General features: G+C 40.5%; 1 protein-coding gene across 1 annotated transcript in view; it reads right to left on the bottom strand.

The window, feature by feature from the left end:
• Nucleotides 1-2,044: 2,044 nt before the first annotated feature.
• KNDC1 (kinase non-catalytic C-lobe domain containing 1) overlaps nucleotides 2,045-23,174 on the bottom strand; it is a 78,675-nt gene continuing 57,545 nt past the window's right edge. Inside the window, exons 17-29 of the mRNA XM_087702380.1 lie at nucleotides 21,847-21,940; nucleotides 21,650-21,747; nucleotides 19,386-19,606; nucleotides 17,787-17,900; nucleotides 16,215-16,362; nucleotides 15,601-15,783; nucleotides 13,401-13,562; nucleotides 11,246-11,328; nucleotides 10,355-10,505; nucleotides 7,843-7,965; nucleotides 7,660-7,719; nucleotides 3,013-3,170; nucleotides 2,045-2,721 (exon numbers count right to left, since the gene is read on the bottom strand). Coding sequence (XP_087558506.1) covers nucleotides 2,493-2,721; nucleotides 3,013-3,170; nucleotides 7,660-7,719; nucleotides 7,843-7,965; nucleotides 10,355-10,505; nucleotides 11,246-11,328; nucleotides 13,401-13,562; nucleotides 15,601-15,783; nucleotides 16,215-16,362; nucleotides 17,787-17,900; nucleotides 19,386-19,606; nucleotides 21,650-21,747; nucleotides 21,847-21,940 — 1,824 coding nt within the window. The 3' untranslated portion in view covers nucleotides 2,045-2,492. The remainder of the gene's footprint in view (nucleotides 2,722-3,012; nucleotides 3,171-7,659; nucleotides 7,720-7,842; nucleotides 7,966-10,354; nucleotides 10,506-11,245; nucleotides 11,329-13,400; nucleotides 13,563-15,600; nucleotides 15,784-16,214; nucleotides 16,363-17,786; nucleotides 17,901-19,385; nucleotides 19,607-21,649; nucleotides 21,748-21,846; nucleotides 21,941-23,174) is intronic.

Below are 23,174 nucleotides of genomic sequence, written 5' to 3'. Positions count from 1 at the left end.
TTCAATAAATAGAAGGTCTCTGGAACCGATAGGAATATAAATGCCTTTCTTTTTTTTCCCCCAGTAGATTTATTTAAACAATGGAATACCGGGATATGTTTTATTGCACCGTTTGATGTATCTTTATGACTTCTTCAAAACAGCAACTAATAAAGAATAATGAAGGTGGCACTTTAAAAGACTGATGGAGATGTATTAAGTTTTCACTCGGACGAGCTTTTCACTCACATTCTCCCTCCCCCTGTAGAGTTGAAACTGAATCTTGGGTTATCCCTGAGGGATATTTTCCAAAAACTACAATCATAGGTTTCCAGTGCCACCTTCTGGAATAATAAGCAATTACAAAGAGAGAAAATGTTGTATATGATGCAGCTATCATCATCATCATCATTCCTCTAAAATGATTCTCCCGGGAATAGGGCAGCATACAAGTCAAATAAAACCTAAACCTAAAACCTAAATTTTTAAAGCAGCTTTCAAAATGAGAATGTATTTTTAAAAGAAATAACATATACTTGTAACTAGCATTTATACTACATTAGCATTTCTATTCCCCTTATGGTCTTAATTGCACTTTTTTTCTCATGCCTTCATTCCACGCTTCAGCCCTGAGCCACTAGTTAACCTGAAACTTTTTTTTCTGATTTCATTAATTATTTTATTCAGCTCTTGTAAAGAAATTAATACAGCGTATTTCCCATCTTTGTTCTTTCTTCTAAAGTCAGCATAAACTAAATATTATGGATAAATGAAATTCATCCAAGTGAAACTTTATTGAAAATAATTTGGAGTGGGACAAGAGGATGCTGCAGGTATATTAATACAAGGTTTTAATTTGTATTACTAATGTATTAAAAATGCCTGTTTCTCCCCATGTTCAAGTCAACATCAAAATAAATCAGAAAATTCAATACAAATAGCAAATTAGAAAAGAAGTTTCCTATAGACGCAAACATTTATTTTCACATCATATCGTAAGATATTCTTAAAAGCTTGAAAATACTGACCGCTTCATATAAAAATATAAGAAAAGTTTAAAAAGTAACTTATATGTTGACTTCTGAGAAGAGATTTTAGAACATTTTAAGTCAATTATTAGAAAGTACTTCATCAGCAAAAGAGCATAGTACAGAATGACATAATCATGAAAAGAAGTTCTTTAAAATAATTTTGACACTGTAATTTACAGAGAAATATTTGCTCAAATTAAACAATTTTCACAGACCACAGCTTAAAGACTTTTGAAAAATAATTTCATATAAAAATTCAAAAACATAGATTCGACTGAACTGAAAAAAGTTTTCAAACAAAATAAAGCATATCACTATGATTAATCTTCTTCAGATTCAGCAGGAAAATTACTTCCAGGTGATATAATAAATACTTTCTTAAATGAAGGATTTAAATCCTTTGAAACAAATCAGTGTGCAATAGTAAAATTGTCACCAACTAATTGTTCAACAGGTGGTCTGCTTTAATAGGAAATTACAGAAAGTGTAATAAAAGTTAAGTACAAGCATACAAAATGTCATGCCAATCAAATACATAGCACACATGGAAACGCATCACGTTTGCAAATTTGTATGAAATTTATTCTTGAAAAGGAGTCATATGCTGCCTTAGAATCATAAATAGGAGAGCTGGTATAAGAAAAAGAATAGATACTGAACATGATTTTTTAAAAATAAAAATAAGTGTTTATGATTTGGAATTAAGTCTCTGCTTTCAGTTTAGCTAATCTGACTCAAGAAACCAAATTCAGGTCTAATCATTTCTGTATGTTAAGAATTCAATCTTAGAAGGCCATGCCAACCTCCAAACCCCAATAGATGTGGAAGAACGTTAGGAGCAAATGGGCAACTAAACATTTTCTTATTACCTGTGGAGGCTGATACTATATGAGCACTCAGGAAGCATTAGGTAATTGAGAGCAGAAAATATTTTGTCGCTAGAGGGATACATTCCCTTGGAGGCACTTACTAGAAGTGGTAGGGCCACCTCTTGTTGATGCCTTCTACTCTTTCCCAAGCAACAAGCAGATCTTGTGCAAGTTGTCAGACGGAAGACTTTCACTGATACTTAGTTTTGATTAAGGGCCTTAGCCATATGGCCATTGTGGGGTTTTGTTTTGAATTTGATATGTCCGCTCCTCGATTGAAGCAAGTTACTCAAATAATCAGGTTAACACCATTGAGCTAAACTAGTGGTTGGTAGTGGGTTGCCTATGGATTACATCCAGTATGTCAACTCTGATGCGAGGGGAAGGGAGAGGGGAACGTAGATAGAAGGGTTACTAGTCAAAACAAAAAGTTTTCTTATGGGAACCAAGGTCATCCCAACAGAAGAATTTTGGGCTCAATTTTGTTCATAAGTCGAGGACTTACCTGTACACAATATTTACAACCATACAAAGCCCTCCTTCTATTTTAGTAAGCGATCCAGGAAGATGTTTTTTTGAAATAAAAATTGCTGGAGACAGATCTATATAAACCTCACTGAAACATGGCTTTCATCCTGTGCAATGCATCTTGGATTTTTCGAGATTGCTTTTCAGGTTTCTGATGGAAGTTGGCATAATTATCAGCCGCTAATGTGAAGATGTCTGCGTCGTTAAGGAAAGTTATTCGTTGTCTTAAGAAATCTTGCAACTGGCAATCGGGTGGGAACACGTAGGGGTTTTCTTGAAATGCTTGAACCTGGCTTACAACTTTCGCAATATTCCTTAAAAAAGAGAAAAGATGAAAGAATCCAGTCAGGCTGGGGTTCCCCCCCCCCATATTTGATAAAATAGGGAAATAAACACTGTATTAGGCGCTTAATATTCAATTTTTAAAAAAAAACAAATTTGTATAAAGCATTCTACAACAAATAATCGAAATGCTCAATTTATCTTGCCTTTAATTATTTCATAAATAATATACAGGTTATGTTTTTTAAACGTTATTGTTCAGCTATATTAAGCTGCAAGACTCTATTCCATTTTTAATAAATTCCATGCCGTAAAAACATTACCTAAGTTTGGTCCACTTGTATGTGCCATTTCGCATCGTGAATCCTCCAGTTTCAAGTTGCTGTATGTGCATAGCAAGTATGTGAGCCGATGGAATTGTTGACGATGTTTTAAATCTCTCCCCTTCCATTAAGCACAAGCTGTCACTTTTTAAAAACACCTGAAATAATACACACAGACATGCAGACAGACAGACAGACAGACATCTTAGAACAGAGCATGACGATCGATGCGAAAGTCTTTGCTATGTTGTAACCAACATTTTTGTATAATATGTAAAGAGAAAAGACTTAGAATCGGGAACTATAATGTAAAGGTTCCCCCTCACACACATGTGTTAGTCGTTCCCGACTCTAGGGGGTGCTGCTCATCTCCATTTCAAAGCCGAAGAGCCAGCGCTGTCCAAAGACGTCTCCATGGTTATGTGGCTGGCGTGACTAAATGCTGAATCTGGCTAAATGCCGAAGGCGCACGGAACGCTGTTCCCTTCCCACCAAAGGTGGTTCCTATTTTTCTACTTGCATTTTTTACCTGCTTTCGAACTGCTAGGTTGGCAGAAGCTGGGACAAGTCACGGGAGCTCACTCCGTTATGGGATTCAATCCGCCAAACTGCCGACCTTTCTGATCGACAAGCTCAGCGTCTTAGCCACTGAGCGTCCCCTTAGACCAGTGTTTCCCAAAGTGTGGTGCGCGTACCCCCAAGGGTACGGGAAGAGTTTGGTGGGGGGTACAGACGTGGAACCGCATCTCAGGTTAAAATTAACAACCAGGGAACCAAATTATGATGATCTGTCATCTCAACATAAACAATTTCATCCTTCTCATTGAATCAAATAAATGTTCTTTATAACTTTCGTTTATTTTGCGTATGTACCAATATATATATATATATATATATATATATATATATGTGTGTGTGTGTGTGTGTGTGTGTGTGTGTGTGTGTGTGTCACAACCCCTGGTAAGCCCCAATTATGGGAGGAAGCTAACTGCTTCCAACATCTGTCAATCGGCTCGTCACAAGAGTCCATCACGACAGAAACCCAATATTTTTACTGTTGCCTTTTGTTATATTTGTGTTTTTATTTGTGCTGATAAATAAATAAAGGGAGACTAGTATAGATCTATTTCAAGCTATTTAGCTCTCATCAGCTAGCCACACCCTTACTGGGATTCGAACCTGTGCTGTATTGCATCTTAGGCAAACGTCTTAGCCATCAAGCCACAGGTCTCCTCCTTATCAGCTGAAGCCAATATATATATATTGATTTTTATTAAAGCATATGTTTTTTATGAGGGGTACTCAGCGTTACGAAAATTATAGAAGGGGTACACATATGTCAAAAGTTTGGGAAACACTGCCTTAGACTGTGTAATATATACTATAAATAATGTATAATAATGTCTTATGTCTGGACATGGGTTTTTATGCCAGATTTCAGTCCTGCAGGATATAAAGAGCAATTGCAAAATGTTCTCTTGTCTTGCAAAATGTCATCCCTTCAAGGAAACACAAGTGATCCAGATCTTCGGAGGAGCAAACACCGCCCAAAATCACATATCCGTACATATATCCCTTCCCTACTCCTAACAATTGTTTTATTTTGGCTAAAAGCAGAAGACATGGTGAGAGATTTACTTTGAATAAAAAGGTACTGCACTTCTCAAAGTCAGTGTTTAAAATGTTCCCATCCTGCAAGGCAGGAGCTAAGAGAAAAAAATAATAATTCAATATTCTTTTGCAACCAAATCTGAAATGTTACAACTGCATCTAAAAAAAAACCACCCGAGGCAGAATGCGAGAGAAGTAGAAATCAGCGAATGGATTGTTCGATCTGTGTTTATCCTTCTGTTTATAAGAGAACAGTTTTTAAAACAAAAACAAAATCCCCGATAGCTTTCCAATTCTTCATTCACTCACTGTCAGAAAGGCTGCGGTTATGGCATTTGCAAGAAACATTTTGGATCTTAGCTGGCCTGAGGGAGGGATAAAACATTAAGCGGAGCCGATGGGGACAAGATTCCCAAGACTTGAGACAATGTCAGCCCTTGATCAGAGAGATCTTGTTTAATTTTTCTGCTCATCCTTAAACTTGTCTCTGCTTTGGGAACTTCTTCTCTGTAGGCTGCCGTCAAATCCTAGGAAGAAGCCTTGGATACAAACGTTGAAAATATAAAGTATAGTAAGCTCCCCTCCTCCAAATTTTCAAGTTTCTTGAGGACAGACTCCCAGATGTCTTCTTTCCGGCTAGATTTGCACGGAAGGGGAATGCCAGTAATCTTCAATTCAGTTCGTTTAGTAATTGGTTGAAGTTACAAAGTTATGACCCTTTCCCCCATGAATGTTGCAGTATCCCCGTGGTCACATGATCACAATGCAGATGTCAACTCCTAACATTTCCATAGTGAGAGGGGTGGAGCGCATTCCACACATACTGTCGGCTGAAGTCGGATCTCAGATTACTGCAGCAGGCTTGGGAGGGGTGCACCTCATTTGGGAATGTGATTTGTGACACAGACTGAGGGGAGAGGAGGAACAGGGGATAAAGTTCAGATATAACTCAAACAAGGCTTAGATCTGGCTGCAAAAAGATCTTGCCTGTGGTGCTCCTAATAAATGACACGTTTTGAATTGAAACTTGGCTCAATGCTCATGAATTAATTAGGGGATTTTTAGAAAACCCGACAGCAGATGCTTGGCAACCGACTCATATTTATGCGTGTCGCAGGGTCACGTGATCACCTTTTGTGAACTTCTGACAAGCAAAGTCAACAGGATAGCCAGATTCACTTAACAACTGTGTTACTAACTTAACAACTGCAGTGATTCGCTTAACAACTATGTCAAGAAAAGTCGTAAAATGGGGCAAAACGCACTCAGCAAATGTCTCACTTAACAAGGGGACTTTTGGGCGCGAAAAGTTAAGTAAGTCAAGGACTGCCTGTACTGTGGTGGACAAGAGAAGCATATGTATAAAAGGAAGGCCCATATCATGTGCTCTTTTTCCCAATCCCCAGTCCAGTCCAACTGGGATGACTGGAAATGGTCTCAATATTATTGTCTCACACTTGATGAAGAAAAACATTGACCTAGAGTAGTGGAGCGTATGGTTCTCCCAGTTGCAATGTAAGGCTGTGAAATTTGGACCATAAGGAAGGCTGAGCGCCAAAGAATGGATGCCTTTGAACTATGGTGTTGGAGAAGACTCCTGCATTGAGTCCCTTGGACTGCAAGGCCATCCAACCGGTCAGTCCTAGAAGAGATCAACCCTGACTGCTGTTTAGAAGCCCAGATCCTGGAGATGAAACTCAAATACCGTGTTTCCATGGAAATAAGACATGTCCTGCTAATAATCCCAATCGGCCTTTTCAGAGCATGTGCCATAATGAGCCCTCCCCTGAAAATAAGCATGCCCCCAACTATTTAAGCGCATGCACAACCGGTCCCCACCATTACCACTATACCACCTACCCGTACAGCCTGCGGGGCAAAAAGAGGGCCCACTGAAAAAACAATAGCAATAGCAGTTCGACTTATGTACCGCTTCATTTTTCAGCCCTCTCTAAGCGGTTTACAGAGTCAGCATATCGCCCCCACAGTCTGGGTCCTCATTTCACCCACCTCGGAAGGATGGAAGGCTGAGTCAACCTTGAGCCGGTGAGATTTGAACCGCCGAACTGCAGAACTGCAAAACAGCGGCAGGCGAAGCAAAGTGCCTCCACACACACACCCCCGGCCCTTCCCTCCCGCACAGGCCACCAATGTGATCACCCCCTCCCACCTGTTCCTTCTCGCGCAAAAAAAACACCTCCCACCCCACCCCAATGGTAAAGGCAGCCTGCCTGGTTCCCTTCCCCACCGCCCCTTTAGCGAGGGGTGGCAGATGGGGGGGGGGAGAGAAGCGAGGCACGCCTCTTACCTTTCCAGCTCTGTTGCGTTCCTTGCCTTTTGTCCAGTAAATCTCCTTGTAAAAAAACCTCATGAGTTCAACTCGCTAGACAATGTCATTTGGCGGCTCCTCGGGGGAGGGCCTTCTCTGTGGCTGCCCCGGCCCTATGGAACGATCTACCCCCAGAGATCCGGACCCTCCCCACTCTCGCGGCCTTCCGCAAAGCCATTAAGACCTGGCTTTTCCGGCAGGCCTGGGGCTGTTGACCTCTTGAATGAGGTCCAGCCTCCACTAAGGTTGAGTGCATGTTGTGTCTCTTTTAACTTGTCTTGTCTTCTACTTTTTAAACTTTTTAATATTCCTTTTATTGTTTTTATGTAAGCCGCCCGGAGTCCTTTGGGATTGGGGCGGCATATAAATTTATTAAACTCAAACTCGAACTCGATCTCCTGCAGAAAAAACACAAAATCGCCCCGAAGAGATAGAGAAGAGATAGAGAAGAGATAGAGAAGAGATAGAGAAGAGATAGAGAAGAGATAGAGAAGAGATAGAGAAGATAGAGAAGAGATAGAGAAGAGATAGAGAAGAGATAGAGAAGAGATAGAGAAGATAGAGAAGAGATAGAGAAGAGATAGAGAAGAGATAGAGAAGAGATAGAGAAGAGATAGAGAAGAGATAGAGAAGAGATAGAGAAGAGATAGAGAAGAGATAGAGAAGAGATAGAGAAGAGATAGAGAAGTTTTTTTTTTTTACTGTACCTCTACAGCCTTCAGTTCTTCCAGTATATCAGAAACTTTAGAAGGCATGTTTTTCCAAATCTGAACAGAAATCAAAATAAATGTTAGTCTTCTGAACATTACGAGTGGAACGCATCCTTTTAAAATATTATTTTAAAAGTATTCTGCCTGTATAAACAACTAAGAACTAGGCATAGCACTCACAGGCAATTGTCTGACAATGAGATTTTCCAGACCTCTCAGGATTTGCATGGCAGTGGCAAAATTTCTTTGCTTGTAGCAACACTTGGCAGTCAAGAGAAATTTTGATACCCAATTCATCTGTACCTGGAGAACAATCAGAAAACAGTTGAAACAAAATGTATCAGCATTCTCTGCCAATGTGTACAATTGCCCAGCGCTCAATGTCAAAAAACACATTTCCAGCTCTATTTTTTTTGCTACGCAGTCAGGGAGGACATCATCATTATATGGAAAATAGCTAAACGCTTTCAATTCCAGCTAGCTAAATGTGATAAAATTCATTACCCATTGGCAACCCAAGCAAAATGCTCACTAAAAAGAAGAGATCTGGTGTCAGATTAAATAAATTACTCTAATTGTCTTGTTTGCTGAAACCACAAAGCACATTGTATATGTTTTTTCCCATGAAACACTTCTTCATTAGATTTATTATGCAACTACAAAAACTCCGGTTTCCAAGTAGCTTTTGGTTACTAAGTAATAATTGTGTATTTTGGAGAAGGGACGAGAGGGAAAGACTTGATTTTAGTTAATGATCGGACTACAGCAAGATAAAATATAATCAAACGCAATAAAGCACCCAGGCAAATTAAATCTATAAGAGCCGAGGTGGCGCAGTGGATAGAGTGCAGCACTGCAGGCCACTTCAGCTGACTGCTATCTGCAGTTCGGCTGTTCAAATCTCACCGGCTCAAGGTTGACTCAGCCTTCCATCCTTCCCAGGTGGGTGAAATGAGGACCCGGATTGTTGTTTGGGGGCGATATGCTGACTCTGTAAACCGCTTAGAGAGGGCTGAAAGCCCTATGAAGCGGTATATAAGTCTAACTGCTATTGCTATTGCTATCTATAAAACTAAATAAACTATAAAATCTATTGATACTTATGAAAACAGATAACAAAGAACCAAGAACGATCATCCTGGTGCAATAAAATTAGCTTATCCTCATGCAAATTATAATGCCTAACGATACACTATTTAATAGGCATAAATATCAGAATTCATAGGCTATATTCTTTTTTAATACAAATTTATTGAATTTCAAAAACTGATGAAATATAGGAAATAAGAAAAAAGTAATAAAAAAAGAAAAAGAATTAAAAGTGTAAACAATTAAGCAATTGTTCACCTTTTGGTATCTGCAAGGAATGTTGTTATATTTATTCAAGGAAATTACATCAGGCAATAGATACTAAAGATGAACTACCTTTGGCTGCCCACTTATTGATTATGCTATTAAATGAAGTGTCAGTTTAGTGCGGTGGTTAAGGCACCAAACTAGAAACCAGCCCATCTTAGGCAGAACGCCAACTGGGTGGCCTTGTGCCCGTCATTATCTCCCAAACCTCAAGCAAAAACCACTTCTAAAAATGCTGCCAAGAAACTTGCAGCGACTTGTCCAGGAGTTAACACTAACTTGAAGACACACACACACACACAGATGTGTTAAAACAGCACTTACAAATTTCCCCCTTCTGGCTGGGGAATTCTGGGAATTGGGTTACAGTTTTTTTTTTTTTTTAATGTAGTTCAGAGAAAGCAAAAGATTTCTCTGTCAACCGAAGAGCTGTGGTGGCACAGTGGTTAGAATGCAGTACTGCAGGCCAACTCTGTTGACCGCCAGTTCGATCCTGACCGGGTCAAGGTTGACTCAGCCTTTCATCCTTCCGAAATGGGTAAAATGAGGATCTAGATTATTGAGGGAAGTTTGCTGACTCTGTAAACCACTAGAAAGATCTGCATAAGGAGGAGTGGTAAGGGGAGAGAGGAGAAGGAGAAAGGAAGGGGAAGTAGAGTAGAAAAGGATGATGGAGGGAAGAAAGGATGTAGAAAGGGGGAGGAGAGAGGGGGAAGGAAGTGTCGGATAAGGTATAAATATGGTGTATGGAGAGCAGAAGAGCCAATAACTGGGTTTTTCTTTCTTGATGGTAAGATGAATTGATGTAACTACTTAATAATACAACATGATATTGGCTATGTAATAGTATACATGTGATTATATGCTATGAAAATGGAAAATAAAATTTTTTTCTATGAGAAAAAAAAAGAAAGATCTGTGAAGCACTATGAAGTGATATATAACTCCCCGTGCTATTGCTATTGCTTTGATCCTGCTCTATTCAGAGAAGAAATAGTCATTAATCAATAGCAATAGCAGTTAGACTTATATACCGCTTCCTAGGGCTTCCAGCCCTCTCTAAGCGGTTTACAGAGTCAGCATATCGCCCCCAACAACAATCCGGGTCCTCATTTTACCCACCTCGGAAGGATGGAAGGCTGAGTCAACCCTGAGCCGGTGAGATTTGAACCGCCGAACTGCAGAACTGCAGTCAGCTGAAGTAGCCTGCAGTGCTGCACTCTAACCACTGCACCACCTCGGCTCATAAAGAATCACATAAATAAAATCACAATAACGAATCATGTTGCCCAGGCACACATTCACACTCAATTCATGAAACAGGAATTATTCATACCTTAGAGCTGCAACTGGTGACTATCTCTGCAGCAACCCAGGTACTGACATTATCGGCATATTTTAAAAGCTGCAGGAGGTAATCATCTTGGACACAGTTGTTGGCAAAAAGGTTATAGGTCGGAGTAGATAGCAATTCAGAGGAAGAAGCCCTGTGAAATAAAATAAAAATGTATAACACTTACAGCCTAAGTCTATGCAAAAGCTAACACAACTCACTGCAAGGAAAGCAACGAATCGCATTTATTTCCAACCCCAAGGGATATAAGATCAAAGCTCAAAGACGCCAGTAAGCTAGATCTTCAACAAAAGGCATTATTTTCAGAATGTATCGTAGCTGGCAAGCTAAGCACCAAGTAAATGCCTTGGATAATTTATCCACAATTCTGCCGCCTTTGATTTGCCTTCCTTAATAGTCCAGATGATGCCAGGATTAAAACTAGACTTCTAAATTTTTTTCCTATCTCACCCCACCTTATGCAGATCTGCATCCTGATCCGCAACCTCAGAGATGTTGCAAAGAACTCACAGGAGCACTGAAATATCCTTTACTGCAATATTTAACATGTGGAACAGTTAGCAAGCTTGTTAGTGAGCCTCAAGGGAGCATGGTCCATAGTTTAGGAATAGCTGGATGCTTCCTTAACTGAGAAAGTTTGGGGAGCATCTGCCTTAGAGGTAAACTTGTTCCAATGGTTCACATTAAATGATCTGCCTTCAATTCTGCCATTTTATAGCCACCTAAGAAAGAAAAGGGATTCTGCAGAAACAATAGAAGGGGCTACTGAACAACAGGTTTAGCCTGTAATTAAAGCTAAGCAGAAGCTAAATATTCTGACATCTCAGTAGTTTTCCGCTTCCATCAGCAGGGTTGGCTAAATAGCAAACTTACTTTGGGAGAGGCACGTTCTTATCTTTGACTCCGAGCAATCTTGAATTTAGAAAATGCACTGGGTGGCATTTATGGAATAATTCCTAAACAGATGAAAGAAAACGGCCATGGGTTATATATTCCATTTTGCATGCCTCCATCATTGTGTTTTCTAATCCAAACTCAACATACTGTAGTCTTGTTAGGAAATAACCCAGAAAGACACCAATTGTACCAATAAATCAAGGAGGTGTTTATTTACATTCCATCCGTGTTTCACTCATTAAAAACCATTCTACAAGACAATCAGGGCAATTTTAGCATAAAAAAACCCTAATCCAACTGAAATACACTCTTATCAGTTTCATTCTAAAGTGTGAGTCACTGATAGAGGTCAATTTTCTTTCAGCTTTAAAACTTCTATGCAGGTTCAGATCTAATGAATGCATACATGGGAGACCATCAGAAACTAGCAGACCTTGTAGTTAGATTGGAAAGTAACAAACCAACAAATCTCCAAGAAAACATAGTGAATTTAGTCTACAGAAGCCAGATGGAGATTCTACTTTCAATCGCTGCTCCTATCTTTCAAGTCCAATATGAGCTCCTTACAGATATGCCATTCATCTTTGAAGAGATCAGGGAACATTGCCTCTCATAAGGTATTGTAATAATACCATATGAGGTCCAGGTAGGGCTGAAAAGTCGCTTGCTATACAGTAAGGGATTGTGGTCATTGAATGTACTGTATTTTTTGGAGTATAATGTAAGGAAGTTAGCATCCACCCCGCTCCTAGGAAAATGAAATATCCTAGGAAATATTGAAAAGGCAGAATATTATATTTCCCTGGATCAGAAATGGAGAAACGTGTTTTAGGCAGGAAACAGACTCACTCTTAATAGCCCCCACTTTCCTTAATGGCCCATTAAAATGTCCAAGCCAGTCTATTCTACATAATAAAGAGTTCTCCCCTTCAGCTCCAGAGTGATGGGATTAAGGCATGATAATAGAAACGCGCCACATGGCATCTGGAAACTCAAACTTGGCTCCATGGGAGTCTGACAACCAATCAGAATACATTTCTTACACAGGAACAGGAAACAGAGAGGTGGGACTGAACAGGTTATAAAAAGCCTAGCAAGCCCCTCCCTCAGCCCTTCTCTTCTTCTCCACCAACATTGAAGCATGTGATCACCTTTTCTGTTCAGGGTTCAAGCCATGTGGTCCCGTCCAACAATAAACCATCTTTCCAAGCAGCCTCCATGTCTCCAGTGTCTTTTCCCCCACTTGGAGCCGAACCCAGAAGGACATTTCTTCCAACAATAAGACACACCTTTTTCCCTCAAAAAAAGAGGCTGAAAATCTGGGTGCGTCTTATACACTGAATACGGCATTTTTGGCCTCCTGAAACCCCGCCCCCTTTGCAAAAATGAATGTACAGAGCCTTTAGGAGGCTTCCCCAGTGCTCCTGGGGGCTGGGGAGACAAAAATGAGCAAAAAACAGGCCCTTTTTGCCCCCCAGCCCCCAGGAGCACACTACAAGCCTCCTAAAGGCTATGCGTGCCCTTTTTTTGACAAAAAGTGGGCCCGTTTTCACGCAAAATGGGCCGTTTTTGGGGAGGTCTGCAGTGTGCAAAAACTTTTTTTTTTTAATTTGCCTCTCCAAAATCTTGGTACGTCTTATATTCCGATGCGTCTTATGCTTCTTGATGCCAACATGATTATTTTAGGGTCACTTTTAAATTTTACGCAAAACGCTTAACACTTTTTTTCCTGGCTGAAAGTCTAGAAATTCAAAGTAAGTACTTCTAAATAACTTTTTTTTCCGGTTGGAATGAAAACTGGCATGACTTGTCTGTTAACAATACCCTAGCTTGCCTACAAATTTCATTCCATTCTAGAGAAGAAAATAATAATAATAATAGAATTTACATTAATTTATATGAGGTGAAGAGGCTTTCCCCTCGGGGGGTCAGTGAGTCAGCTCAGACAACTGAGGCGAAACCAGCACAGATTAAGCCATTGACACGCACAGCTCCACTTTGGTCTTTCAAAATGAATTCAGTGCTTTCACCACATTCTGAATATATTGTTATATACAACTGGAGTGTCAAAGCATAGCAATATTTAAAGAGCACAGTGCTAAAACCATGGTGACAGAAAATCCATTTTTACCTGTTCTAATAATGTCAGCTGAGAACAAAGTTGTTGCGCGGTGTATTCGTTTAAGAAATATGGAGCCTCGGCTATTTTGATGCAGAAGCCAGACAATTCTTCTGTTGTGGGTCGATGACACACCTGGTGCTCAGGGCCTTTTGAAAGTCTCCAGCTAAGATGCTGTTTGAGAAGGACAAGAGCCATTAGCCACATCGTTCATAAGGAAAATTGAAACCAGTCTTTCATAAGATATATAATTTAAAAATATATTCTTATATAAGATATGTGTTGTATTTGTGCTGATAAATAAATAAAGGGAGACTAGTATAGATCTATTTCAAGCTATTTAGCTCTCATCAGCTAGCCATACCCTTACTGGGGTTCGAACCTGGGCTGTATTACATATCAGGCAGATGTGTTAACCACTAAGCCACAAGGTTCTCCTCCTTTATCAGCTTATGTAAGATATCTCTCTATATAAAAATGGCTGTGTGTGTATGTTCCAGAATAATTCTGGAATGCCTCAAGCAATTTCAACCAAACTTGGTGCACAGATTACTTACACTCTGGAAACAAATACTGGGGTGGATGGGTGGGTAAGACACCCCTAACATCCCTCGGTGTGCGTGTTCTGTTAAGATACGGTCTGTTGTGCCTCAAAATGGCTTCTACTGTACTGCCTTAAAGTGGCCTGCTGTATAGCGCTGTGGAGTTGCCATTGTAACAGCTTCACAGTACTCCACAAGGAGGTTCCAATAAAGGAGAATATTTGTAGCCCAGGGTTGAAATGAGGGGTCCTTGGTGCTCTCTGAGCTTGCCAATTTTCTTGCAGACGTTTCATTACCCTAATTAGGCAACATCATCAGTGCTAGTCAGGAAGATTCTTAGATTTTCCTTACATAATAATTTCTCATAATTTTCTTAACTTCAGCACTAATTTATTCAACAGCAAATTCTACAAATATGACCAAACAGGAATCCCTACTAGAACTTTATCTTTTCTAGATTTATTTGATTTATTTATTTCTATCCCATCTTTATTATGTTTACAATAATAATTTTTAGCAATAGCAATAGCAGTTAGACTTATACACCGCTTCATAGGGCTTTCAGCCCTCTCTAAGCGGTTTACAGAGTCAGCATATCGCCCCCACAGTCTGGGTCCTCATTTCACCCACCTGGGAAGGATGGAAGGCTGAGTCAACCTTGAGCCGGTGAGATTAGAACCGCCGCACTGCAGATAACAGTCAGCTGAAGTGGCCTGCAGTGCTGCACCCTAACCACTGCGCCACCTCGGCTCCTTTTTCCCACAACAACAAGCCCATAAGGTGGGTTGGGCTCAGGGGTGGGTTCCTGCTGGTTCTAACCGGCTCGGTAGAAGAGATTCCACAAATCTACCATGCCCGTTAAAATCCGCTCCAGCTGTGGAAGGAAGGAAGGGTGCGGCTTCTTCAGAGGACGCGAGGCAAGAGCAGCGTTGAAGCCCTCTCTGAAGCAGCTGGAAAAGGTATATGTGGGTCGGAGGGAGGGGGAGGAATTCACACTTCATCCTCCTGGTGCTGTGCGGGGGGCTTTGGGCAAAGGCTGGAGGGAAGGACCCTGGCTCGGTTGTGCTCTCCCTCCCCAAGTGCAGTTTGATTGCAGGCCACCCCTAGATTTATGAAAATAAATCATACACCTCAATTATTTCATTCAAATTAACTGCTGTTTGATTTTGTCCCAGCTAAAAACTAGATTAGAAGATGTAACCAGTGGAGGACTAGCTCTCATAGCAATAGCAGTAGACTTATATACCGCTTCATAGGCCTTTCAGGCCTCTCTAAGCGGTTTACAGAGAGTCAGCATATTGCCCCCAACAATCTGGGTCCTCATTTTACCCACCTCGGAAGGATGGAAGGCTGAGTCAACCCTGAGCCGGTGAGATTTGAACCGCTGACCTGCTGATCTAGCAGTAGCCTGCAGTGCTGCATTTAACCACTGCGCCACCTTGGCTCTTAATAGTTCTAGTTCTAGTTAATAGTTCTAGTTAATAGATAGAACTGATAGTTCTATCCTACTCAAAATCAAGATTCACCTTTTAATTTAAACTTTCCATGATAACTTAGCTAAGGCAGCCTTTCAAATAGATTACATAAGGCTACTAAGTACAGTGAGAAGGAATAACAATTGGATATAGTTATCATAAGTGAATATAAAGCAAGTTAGGGAAATGACATACCTTTTGTAAAACATTTCCCGAGTCCCTCTTACGTGAAAAACGTAACGATCGTGTTTCATGGAGCTCCATCCCTTGTTCCCATTCTTCCATCTTGCAGAACCGCGAAACTTTTCTCTCTTTCTCGCTAGAAATGTTATTAAGTAATAACAGCAACTGTCTGCCACAACCATTGAGTGGAACCACCTGTAAAAAGTCAGTAATTATATTCTTAGCAATAGCAATAGCAGTTAGACTTATATACCGCTTCATAGGGCTTTCAGCCCTCTCTAAGCGGTTTACAGAGTCAGCATATCGCCCCCAACAACAATCCGGGTCCTCATTTCACCCACCTCGGAAGGATGGAAGGCTGAGTCAACCTTGAGCCTGGTGGGATTTGAACCGCTGAACTGCGGATAACAATCAGCTGTAGCCTGCAGTGCTGCATTTAACCACTGCGCCACCTCGGCTCTCTGCTTCAAACTGTGTCTTAATTTATCCGAAATAAACTTTATTTTCATTCCCCCACATTCTCAACCAATTATATTTAGAATAACGCACTGCAATATTATATGCTGTAACTTAGAGGTGATTTAGAAGACATTTACATTAAGCTATCTGTCAAAGCAGTGAATTACCTGGGAAATGATAAAGTCCTTTAGTATTCGCATGAGATTAGTGTTTATGCTAAAGTCTACGGTGTAACAGTCTTCGATCCAAGCGTGAAGAATGGAGAAACTACGGTGGTATATTTTGCTGAACAATGAGGAAGATTCTGGGCTGGAACTAAGAAAATTAAAAAAAGGAAAAAGATGAACAGGCGTTTTCACCTGACTTAAGCATTCTAAAAGATTATGTGTCTTTCAGCTTATTACATCACCCATTAAAAAAATGTAATTTTTAAAAGCAAGAAAAAAAAACCCTGTTGAAATCCAATTATACATTTTGGCCTAAAGAAGAATGTGCAATCAGTGAAAGAATTGAACAAATCTAAACAGAAGCCCTTGGAAATTTCTTCAGATCCCCTCTGGTCTAAAAAAAATCTACCAGTAACTATTTTGGCCACTTTAGGCTTGGAATAATCACTTTCTGAAGTGCTTATTAAGTCTTGTGCAGCTCCTTTAAACATGGTTTAGTGTTGCTTTGAAAGAGCTGGAGAGGTGTGCTTAAAATGTTTTACTAGTGCTGTTCCTGTAGTGTATTGATTTCAACTATTCTACCCGTTTGTGTTGGAGGTTCTGATATAATAGACAAAATGATAGAGTTGGAAGGGAACTGTGGAGGTCTTCTAGTCCAACCCCCTGCTCAGCCCTATACCTTTTCAGACAAATGGTTGTCCAAACTCTTCTTAAAGACTTCCAGTGTTGGGGCATTCACAACTTCTGGAGGCAAGTTGTTCCACTGATTAATTGTTCTGTCAGGAAATTTCTCCTTAGTTCTAAGTTGCTTCTCTCCTTGATTAGTTTCCACCCATTGCTTTATCATTTAACTCCTTCAGTTAAAGCATGAGTAAAACGTTTTTCATTTCCAAGTTTTTTCCCCCAGCCACTGATAAAACAAGTCCCATATCTTATAAAATTGGACGTATTAGCTATTTCTAGTGATTTCTAGTGGTCTATTTCTATTAAGTGGACCGGGTGCCAGGACCAACATTCCTTAGCAGCATTAAAGAAGGACGGAGTTCATTCCTTCCTGATCACTCCCTACTTCCCTCTTCTGGTGATCTCTCAACTAGGTTGATGCTCATTTGGAAGAGTGCTAAACTTATCTTTAAAATGGGTATGGCATTATTACAGAAGACTGTTAAACTCACATCATAACTCAACTAATAGATCACAGGTAGTTAAATGGCCCATTTTAAGAACCCATCAACAATCACCCGATCCTACCCATGTTAGAAAGACATTTGGTATAAGAGGAAATGAAGGTAAGAAAATCTGCCAATCCTTACTTTGTTTTTCATCAAAAATTCTAAGGACAGCACCATTGCTAATCTTGTTATTATGAGCCAAAAACAGTCTTGGTAATCCAGATAGAAAAATCTAAAGCTTGGAAAAACTTCAACTGGCATAAGAACTATTTTTGGAGGGCTATGCCCTCTGACTACAAAGTGAGCAATACTTTATAATTATGAAAAGGTACATAATAAAGGCCACTCAAATACTAATGAGCTCAAATATACCTGATTTCAGTGGGGTTTCATTACCTACCTGGGCAAGGTAATTCTGATTCTATCTAGAAGAAATTGTAGAAGTTCCTCTTGTGAGCAGAAATAGCGAAAAGTGAACAGGAACTGTTGAACGTAGCCTTTTAAAAATGCGTTTCTGAAGAATACAAAGGAAAACAATAATGCAAAGCTAAAATATGCTTTTATTGGTCTCAAGAGTGACCAAAAAAAAATAGGAAGCAAAAGGAAATTATTCAGTTAGATATCAGTTAATATTGCAATTTCTGTTTATTGTTCTTTTTGAAATAGATTGTTTTTAAAAAAATGTACGATAACAAGTAACGTATTTCTTGACATTATTGTGAGCCAAAAATACTTTTAAGGTACAATCTTACCAATTTTAAAAACCAATTCTGTTTCTAAAAGCTGCAGAATTAAGCATTTACTTAATAAACGCACAATGCTACTAGAATTTCTAGTTAGTCTGGAATGCAAAAATGCAGTAAGAAAGGCTTAAAATTTTAAGTTCAGAGGTAACAATTTAACTTGCTTTCCTAAGCTTTTACACGACAGGGGCCAGTTCACTAGGCTCTAGACCAGGGGTATCAAACAGGCGGCCCTCGCAGGTCGGATACGTCACACCCAGGCCACGCCCACCCCAGCTTCGTGAATGGGGGGGGGGGAAGTCGCAAAACATCACGTGATGGCAACATGATGCCATGAGTTTGACACCCGTGCTCTAGACCAAAGAACACGTGAAAAACAAATCCGCTTCTTCTCCCCAACTTCCCATGCTAGAATTTTTAAAGGTTTGCCCAAAAAAATGGTGAGAATTCTAGCCATCATTCTTCTCTTCCCTTGTTTTTGCAAAGAGAGCCGAGGTGGCGCAGTGGTTAGGGGTGCAGTACTGCAGGCCACTTCAGCTGACTGTTATCTGCAGTTCGGCGGTTCAAATCTCACTGGCTCAGGGTTGACTCAGCCTTCCATCCTTCCGAGGTGGGTGAAATGAGGACCCAGACTGTGGGGGTGATATGCTGACTCTGTAAACCGCTTAGAGAGGGCTGAAAGCCCTATGAAGGGGTATATAAGTCTTAACTGCTATTGCTATTTGCAAATGATCCAGTGGGATGGTCACTGAAATATGTTCGACACTAGTTCCTCTTTTCTAGTCTAAATTCTTGCACAAGTTAACTATTTACAGATAGTCCTTGACTTATGGCTACAATTGGGACCAGAGGTTTGGTTGCTAAGTAAGGCAATTATTAAATGAATCATGCCTGATGTTACGACCTTTTTTTTTGCCATGGTTGTTAAGCGATCACAACCAAATCACTTCAGTTTCAGTTTCATAAAATTTGTATGCCGCCCACTCCCATTGGGACTCTGCCTTTGTAAACTGCTTATAGAAGGCTGAAAAGCACTTCTTTGGGTATATGAGCAAGTGCTATTGCTATATTTCCACAAATAGGAAAACTGAAAAGTCCTCTAAAACTGCTGTACCTAATGAAGCAACACCAAGCTAGATGGACCAATATCACATTTTCTGATTTTTCTGGGGAAAACATGAAGTGTCTTAAGATTAGAATTGATACTCGATTTTATTCTACTATAATTTCTGGTGGAATTGTCTAAGAGGCTGTACCTAGAATACAGGCATGCCATTAATCCAAGTGGAGTTCCAGCTTGAAGATTTCTTAGGCAATTTTGATTGTCGTTATACTGAGCTTCACTTGGAGTTTTGTTTATGTGATAAAAAATCAGCATGTCATCTAAGGCACCAATGTCCAGCATTTCATTTTGTCCCATATTAACCACTGTAAGAAAGTTGCATGGTTCAACACCCCATTTTTCCGCACACATAATCTGCAGCAAAAGGAGACAAGAAAGAAACAAACAGAAAAGATACAGAGGGGAAAAAAAACGCTTCCAAAAGATGTGGAGTAAGTGTTGGAATACAGTGTTCATGCATTTTATACAATAACTACAGCAGTGTATTCTTCAACCAGTAGATGGCAGTGTTTATACGTTTGCAGTTGCACCTATGGTATATTCTAGGTCGCGGGGGTCAAACACACGGCCCGCGGGGCAGATGTGTCACGCACTCTCCCCTGCCCCAGTTCAACAAAGGGGGAGAAAGTTGTGGTATGTCACATAACAACGTGCCATTGCAAGTTTGACACCCCTGGTCCATATCTTTGTATGAAGGTTTCCGATTTCCTTCTGCAGTTAAGCAGAAAAGCACATGTCTACTGTGCACTGTATACAGCTATATACAGGATTTCTAACAGTTAGAAAGGGGAAATTCAGTACTAATAAGCAGGGTGGGACTAATTCCTACAGTTGTCTTGGCAAGAGGTGAAGTAGTTTGCCCTTGCCTCCTTCCTAGGGCTGAGAGAGTATGGTTGGCACAAGGTTACCCAACTGGCTTTGTGCCTCAGGTTGAACTAAAACTCACCGTCTCCCAGTTTCTAACACGATGCCTTAACCACTACATTAAACTGACTCGCAGATGTGATCTGACGCACACAAATTGTGTGCTCAAGCTATGCTGCACCCACAGAGTTTCCACAAAAATCTGGAGCAGCTCCTTATTAATGTAGGAAATCACGGCAGAAATGTTTGGTTTCTTAAAGTTGCTAAAGTTGCACTGTCCCTATCTGTAACCATTGATTGGGCTGGTTAGGGAGATAAGAATCCACACCTCCTAATGAACCAGAGATTCTCCATTGCTGTGACAGGTAACCCAGGAAGGCCATTGATGCTTCGAAGGTGGAGCAACGCATCTCCCATTCTAAAAGGTTGCCTGACAACAGCCATCCAAAGTCATTTGTGTGTGTGTGTGTCCCCAAAAACCAGAAATCAAAGTGGGGTTCGAAAGAGAAGTGTTTTTGAAATGGATAAGGATATCCAGCAGAAAACAAATTAGTTAATTAGCTTAACAGGATTGTGAAAGGGGTTTTATTTCTTTTTTTTCCTTATGCTCCAAATTTGAACAATTTTTACTGAATGAATCCCGTGGCCTGGCAAAACTGCTTCCCACAGAAAACAATGGATGGCATCTGGAAATACAAACAGCCTTCCAAAAATACCACCTGCACTGCAGAATGACTTTCATGGTTCCACCACAAAACCGCGGTAGACAAAAGCGCGGTCGACGAAAGCGCGTATGTGACGTCATCACAGCGCAACGAAAAAGATCGAAAAATGTAAAAATAAAGCGAAAACCTTACCCTAACCCCCCCAAACCTAACCCTAAACCTAACCCTAAACCTAACCCTAAACCTAACCCTAAACCTAACCCTTAACCTAACGAAAAACCTAACCCTTAACCTAACCCTAAACCTAACCCTAAACCTAACCCTAAACCTAACCCTAAACCTAACCCTAACCCTGAACCTAACCCTAAACCTAACCCTAAACCTAACCCTAAACCTAACCGTTAATGTAACGCTAAACCTAACGCTAACCCTTAACCTAACGCTAAACGTAACACTAATGCTCTAAACCTAACCCTAACCCTTAACCTAACCCTAACCCTAACCCTAAACCTAACCCTTACCTTTATGTGAATTGGCTTGCTTTAATTTTATTTTTATTTCAATTTTTCGATCTTTTTCGTCGTGCTGTGATGATGTCACATACGCGCTTTCGTCGACCGCGCTTTTGTGGAACGCGGTTTTGACGGGTTACAGACTTTCATTAGTATGTGGTCTCTTTGAATGGCTCTCTTACAAAGAGAGAGAAATAGCGTAGGTGAGAAAGACTCCAACGCTTTAGCTAATTAGAACAATTATTCTGGACAACTGCAGTTGTCACCTTAAACGTGTGTCAGTGGATGGGAGCCTGGGCCTTCCCTGATACAGTAACAGACGTTCACACCCAATTTTTGAAAACTCCCATAGTTACCTGGAGATACGTCTTCACAAGCTCAAGAAACCGTGTCTTTGATTTCATCTCTTCTATCTGTCTCTCCAGCTTTGGCAGGAAAGCTCTTATTTCTCCACCTCAAAGATTTGAAAAGTGCAATCAGGACCAGGTTGCATCAGCACAGGTGAACAATTGCTATAAGACAGTTGTTAGCATTTCATTTCCCCCAAATATACCTTTCCTGCTTCTCTCTTTATACAACAGCCGCTGGTAGAAGCTTATGCTCTTCCTGTAATTTCTCGTCTCCATCATTATCAGCTGGTCAAGTTCCTGGTGGAAGAGGCAGAACAAAACGAAAGAGATGCCATTTCTCTGCGGACTTCTGAGAAGGGAAGCTGAGTAGCATAAATACCAATCTAAGAGCACGCTCGTCGGGATATTTAATACTGCTTTCTTGCTGTGGTGGCTAGAATAGTGGCTAGAGTGGTTAGTATACAGTACTGTAGGCAAACAATACTGCCCCACAACCTAGAGTTCGATCCTGACAGGTCTCGAGGTTCATTCATCCTTTCATCCTTCCAAGGTCGGTAAAATGAGGACCCAGATTGTTGGGGGAAATATACTGACTCTGTGAACCGTTTAGAGAGGGCTGTAAAAGCACTGTGAAGCGGTATATAAGTCTAAGTGCTATTGCTGTGCTTCCTATTAGATCGTCCCAGTTCCTAGCCAATCTCTATGACACCTGAACCTGGATATCATTTATGATTTGTTGCAAGTGAAGATGTGATCCTCCCTATTCTTTTTTTCAGCAACCTTTAGACCGACCTTTTGGTATGCCTGGACTGCGCTAAAGAGGAATTGTCTTGGGTCACATATAAAATATACATGTACATACGTATAATAATGTTAAATGTTTATGATCTTGTGGTGTCACATTACTAGCTGTCCAGGACTGTGTGTGGCCTGTGAGCTGCGGATTGGATATGCCTGTTCTAGATCATATCCAGTGCAACATGTGACAGGGAAGACAGAAGCTATAATAAGCCATGCTGTACTTATCTCAACAGTTTCATATAAGTTCTGTGTCAGGGGCCTGCATTTATATTCCTTTTAGAATTTTGGCCTGCCACACTTTCTCTTATTTCATTACGCTGTTTCTTTAAGTATAGTCAATGGGAGGGGGGAATAGAAGGAGCAGGATTGTGGAATGTATTGTTTTTCATTCTTTACTAGAAGCCAAGCTCATCCTTTGTTCTCCGCACCAGTACACCTGACCGGAAGAAGCTGGGCGTGGACACCAGCGTGGAAGAAGGAGATTGGACCATGTGATGGATTTGTGGGTGTGGGGACAAGATCATGAACTTTTAACTGGGTGGGATTCTGATGTAACTTCCAGAGTTGGGATCCCCCACACTATGTGCCAACATGCCTGCTTTATTAAACTGGAACTTTAAGCATAGTTTTGCCTTCGACTCTGATTTAATTCTGCATGGTATTTGGAACGCTGAAACTCTGGCCATTCTGTCTGAAGTAACATAGTTAAGCTGGTAAGTCAGATTTATTT

This window comes from Thamnophis sirtalis, unplaced genomic scaffold (assembly GCF_051295495.1).
Source record: "Thamnophis sirtalis isolate CommonGarterSnake01/CBP01778 unplaced genomic scaffold, rThaSir2_p1.2 scaffold_15, whole genome shotgun sequence".
Lineage (NCBI taxonomy): Eukaryota > Metazoa > Chordata > Lepidosauria > Squamata > Natricidae > Thamnophis > Thamnophis sirtalis.
This window is presented reverse-complemented; position numbering and strand designations above follow the sequence as displayed.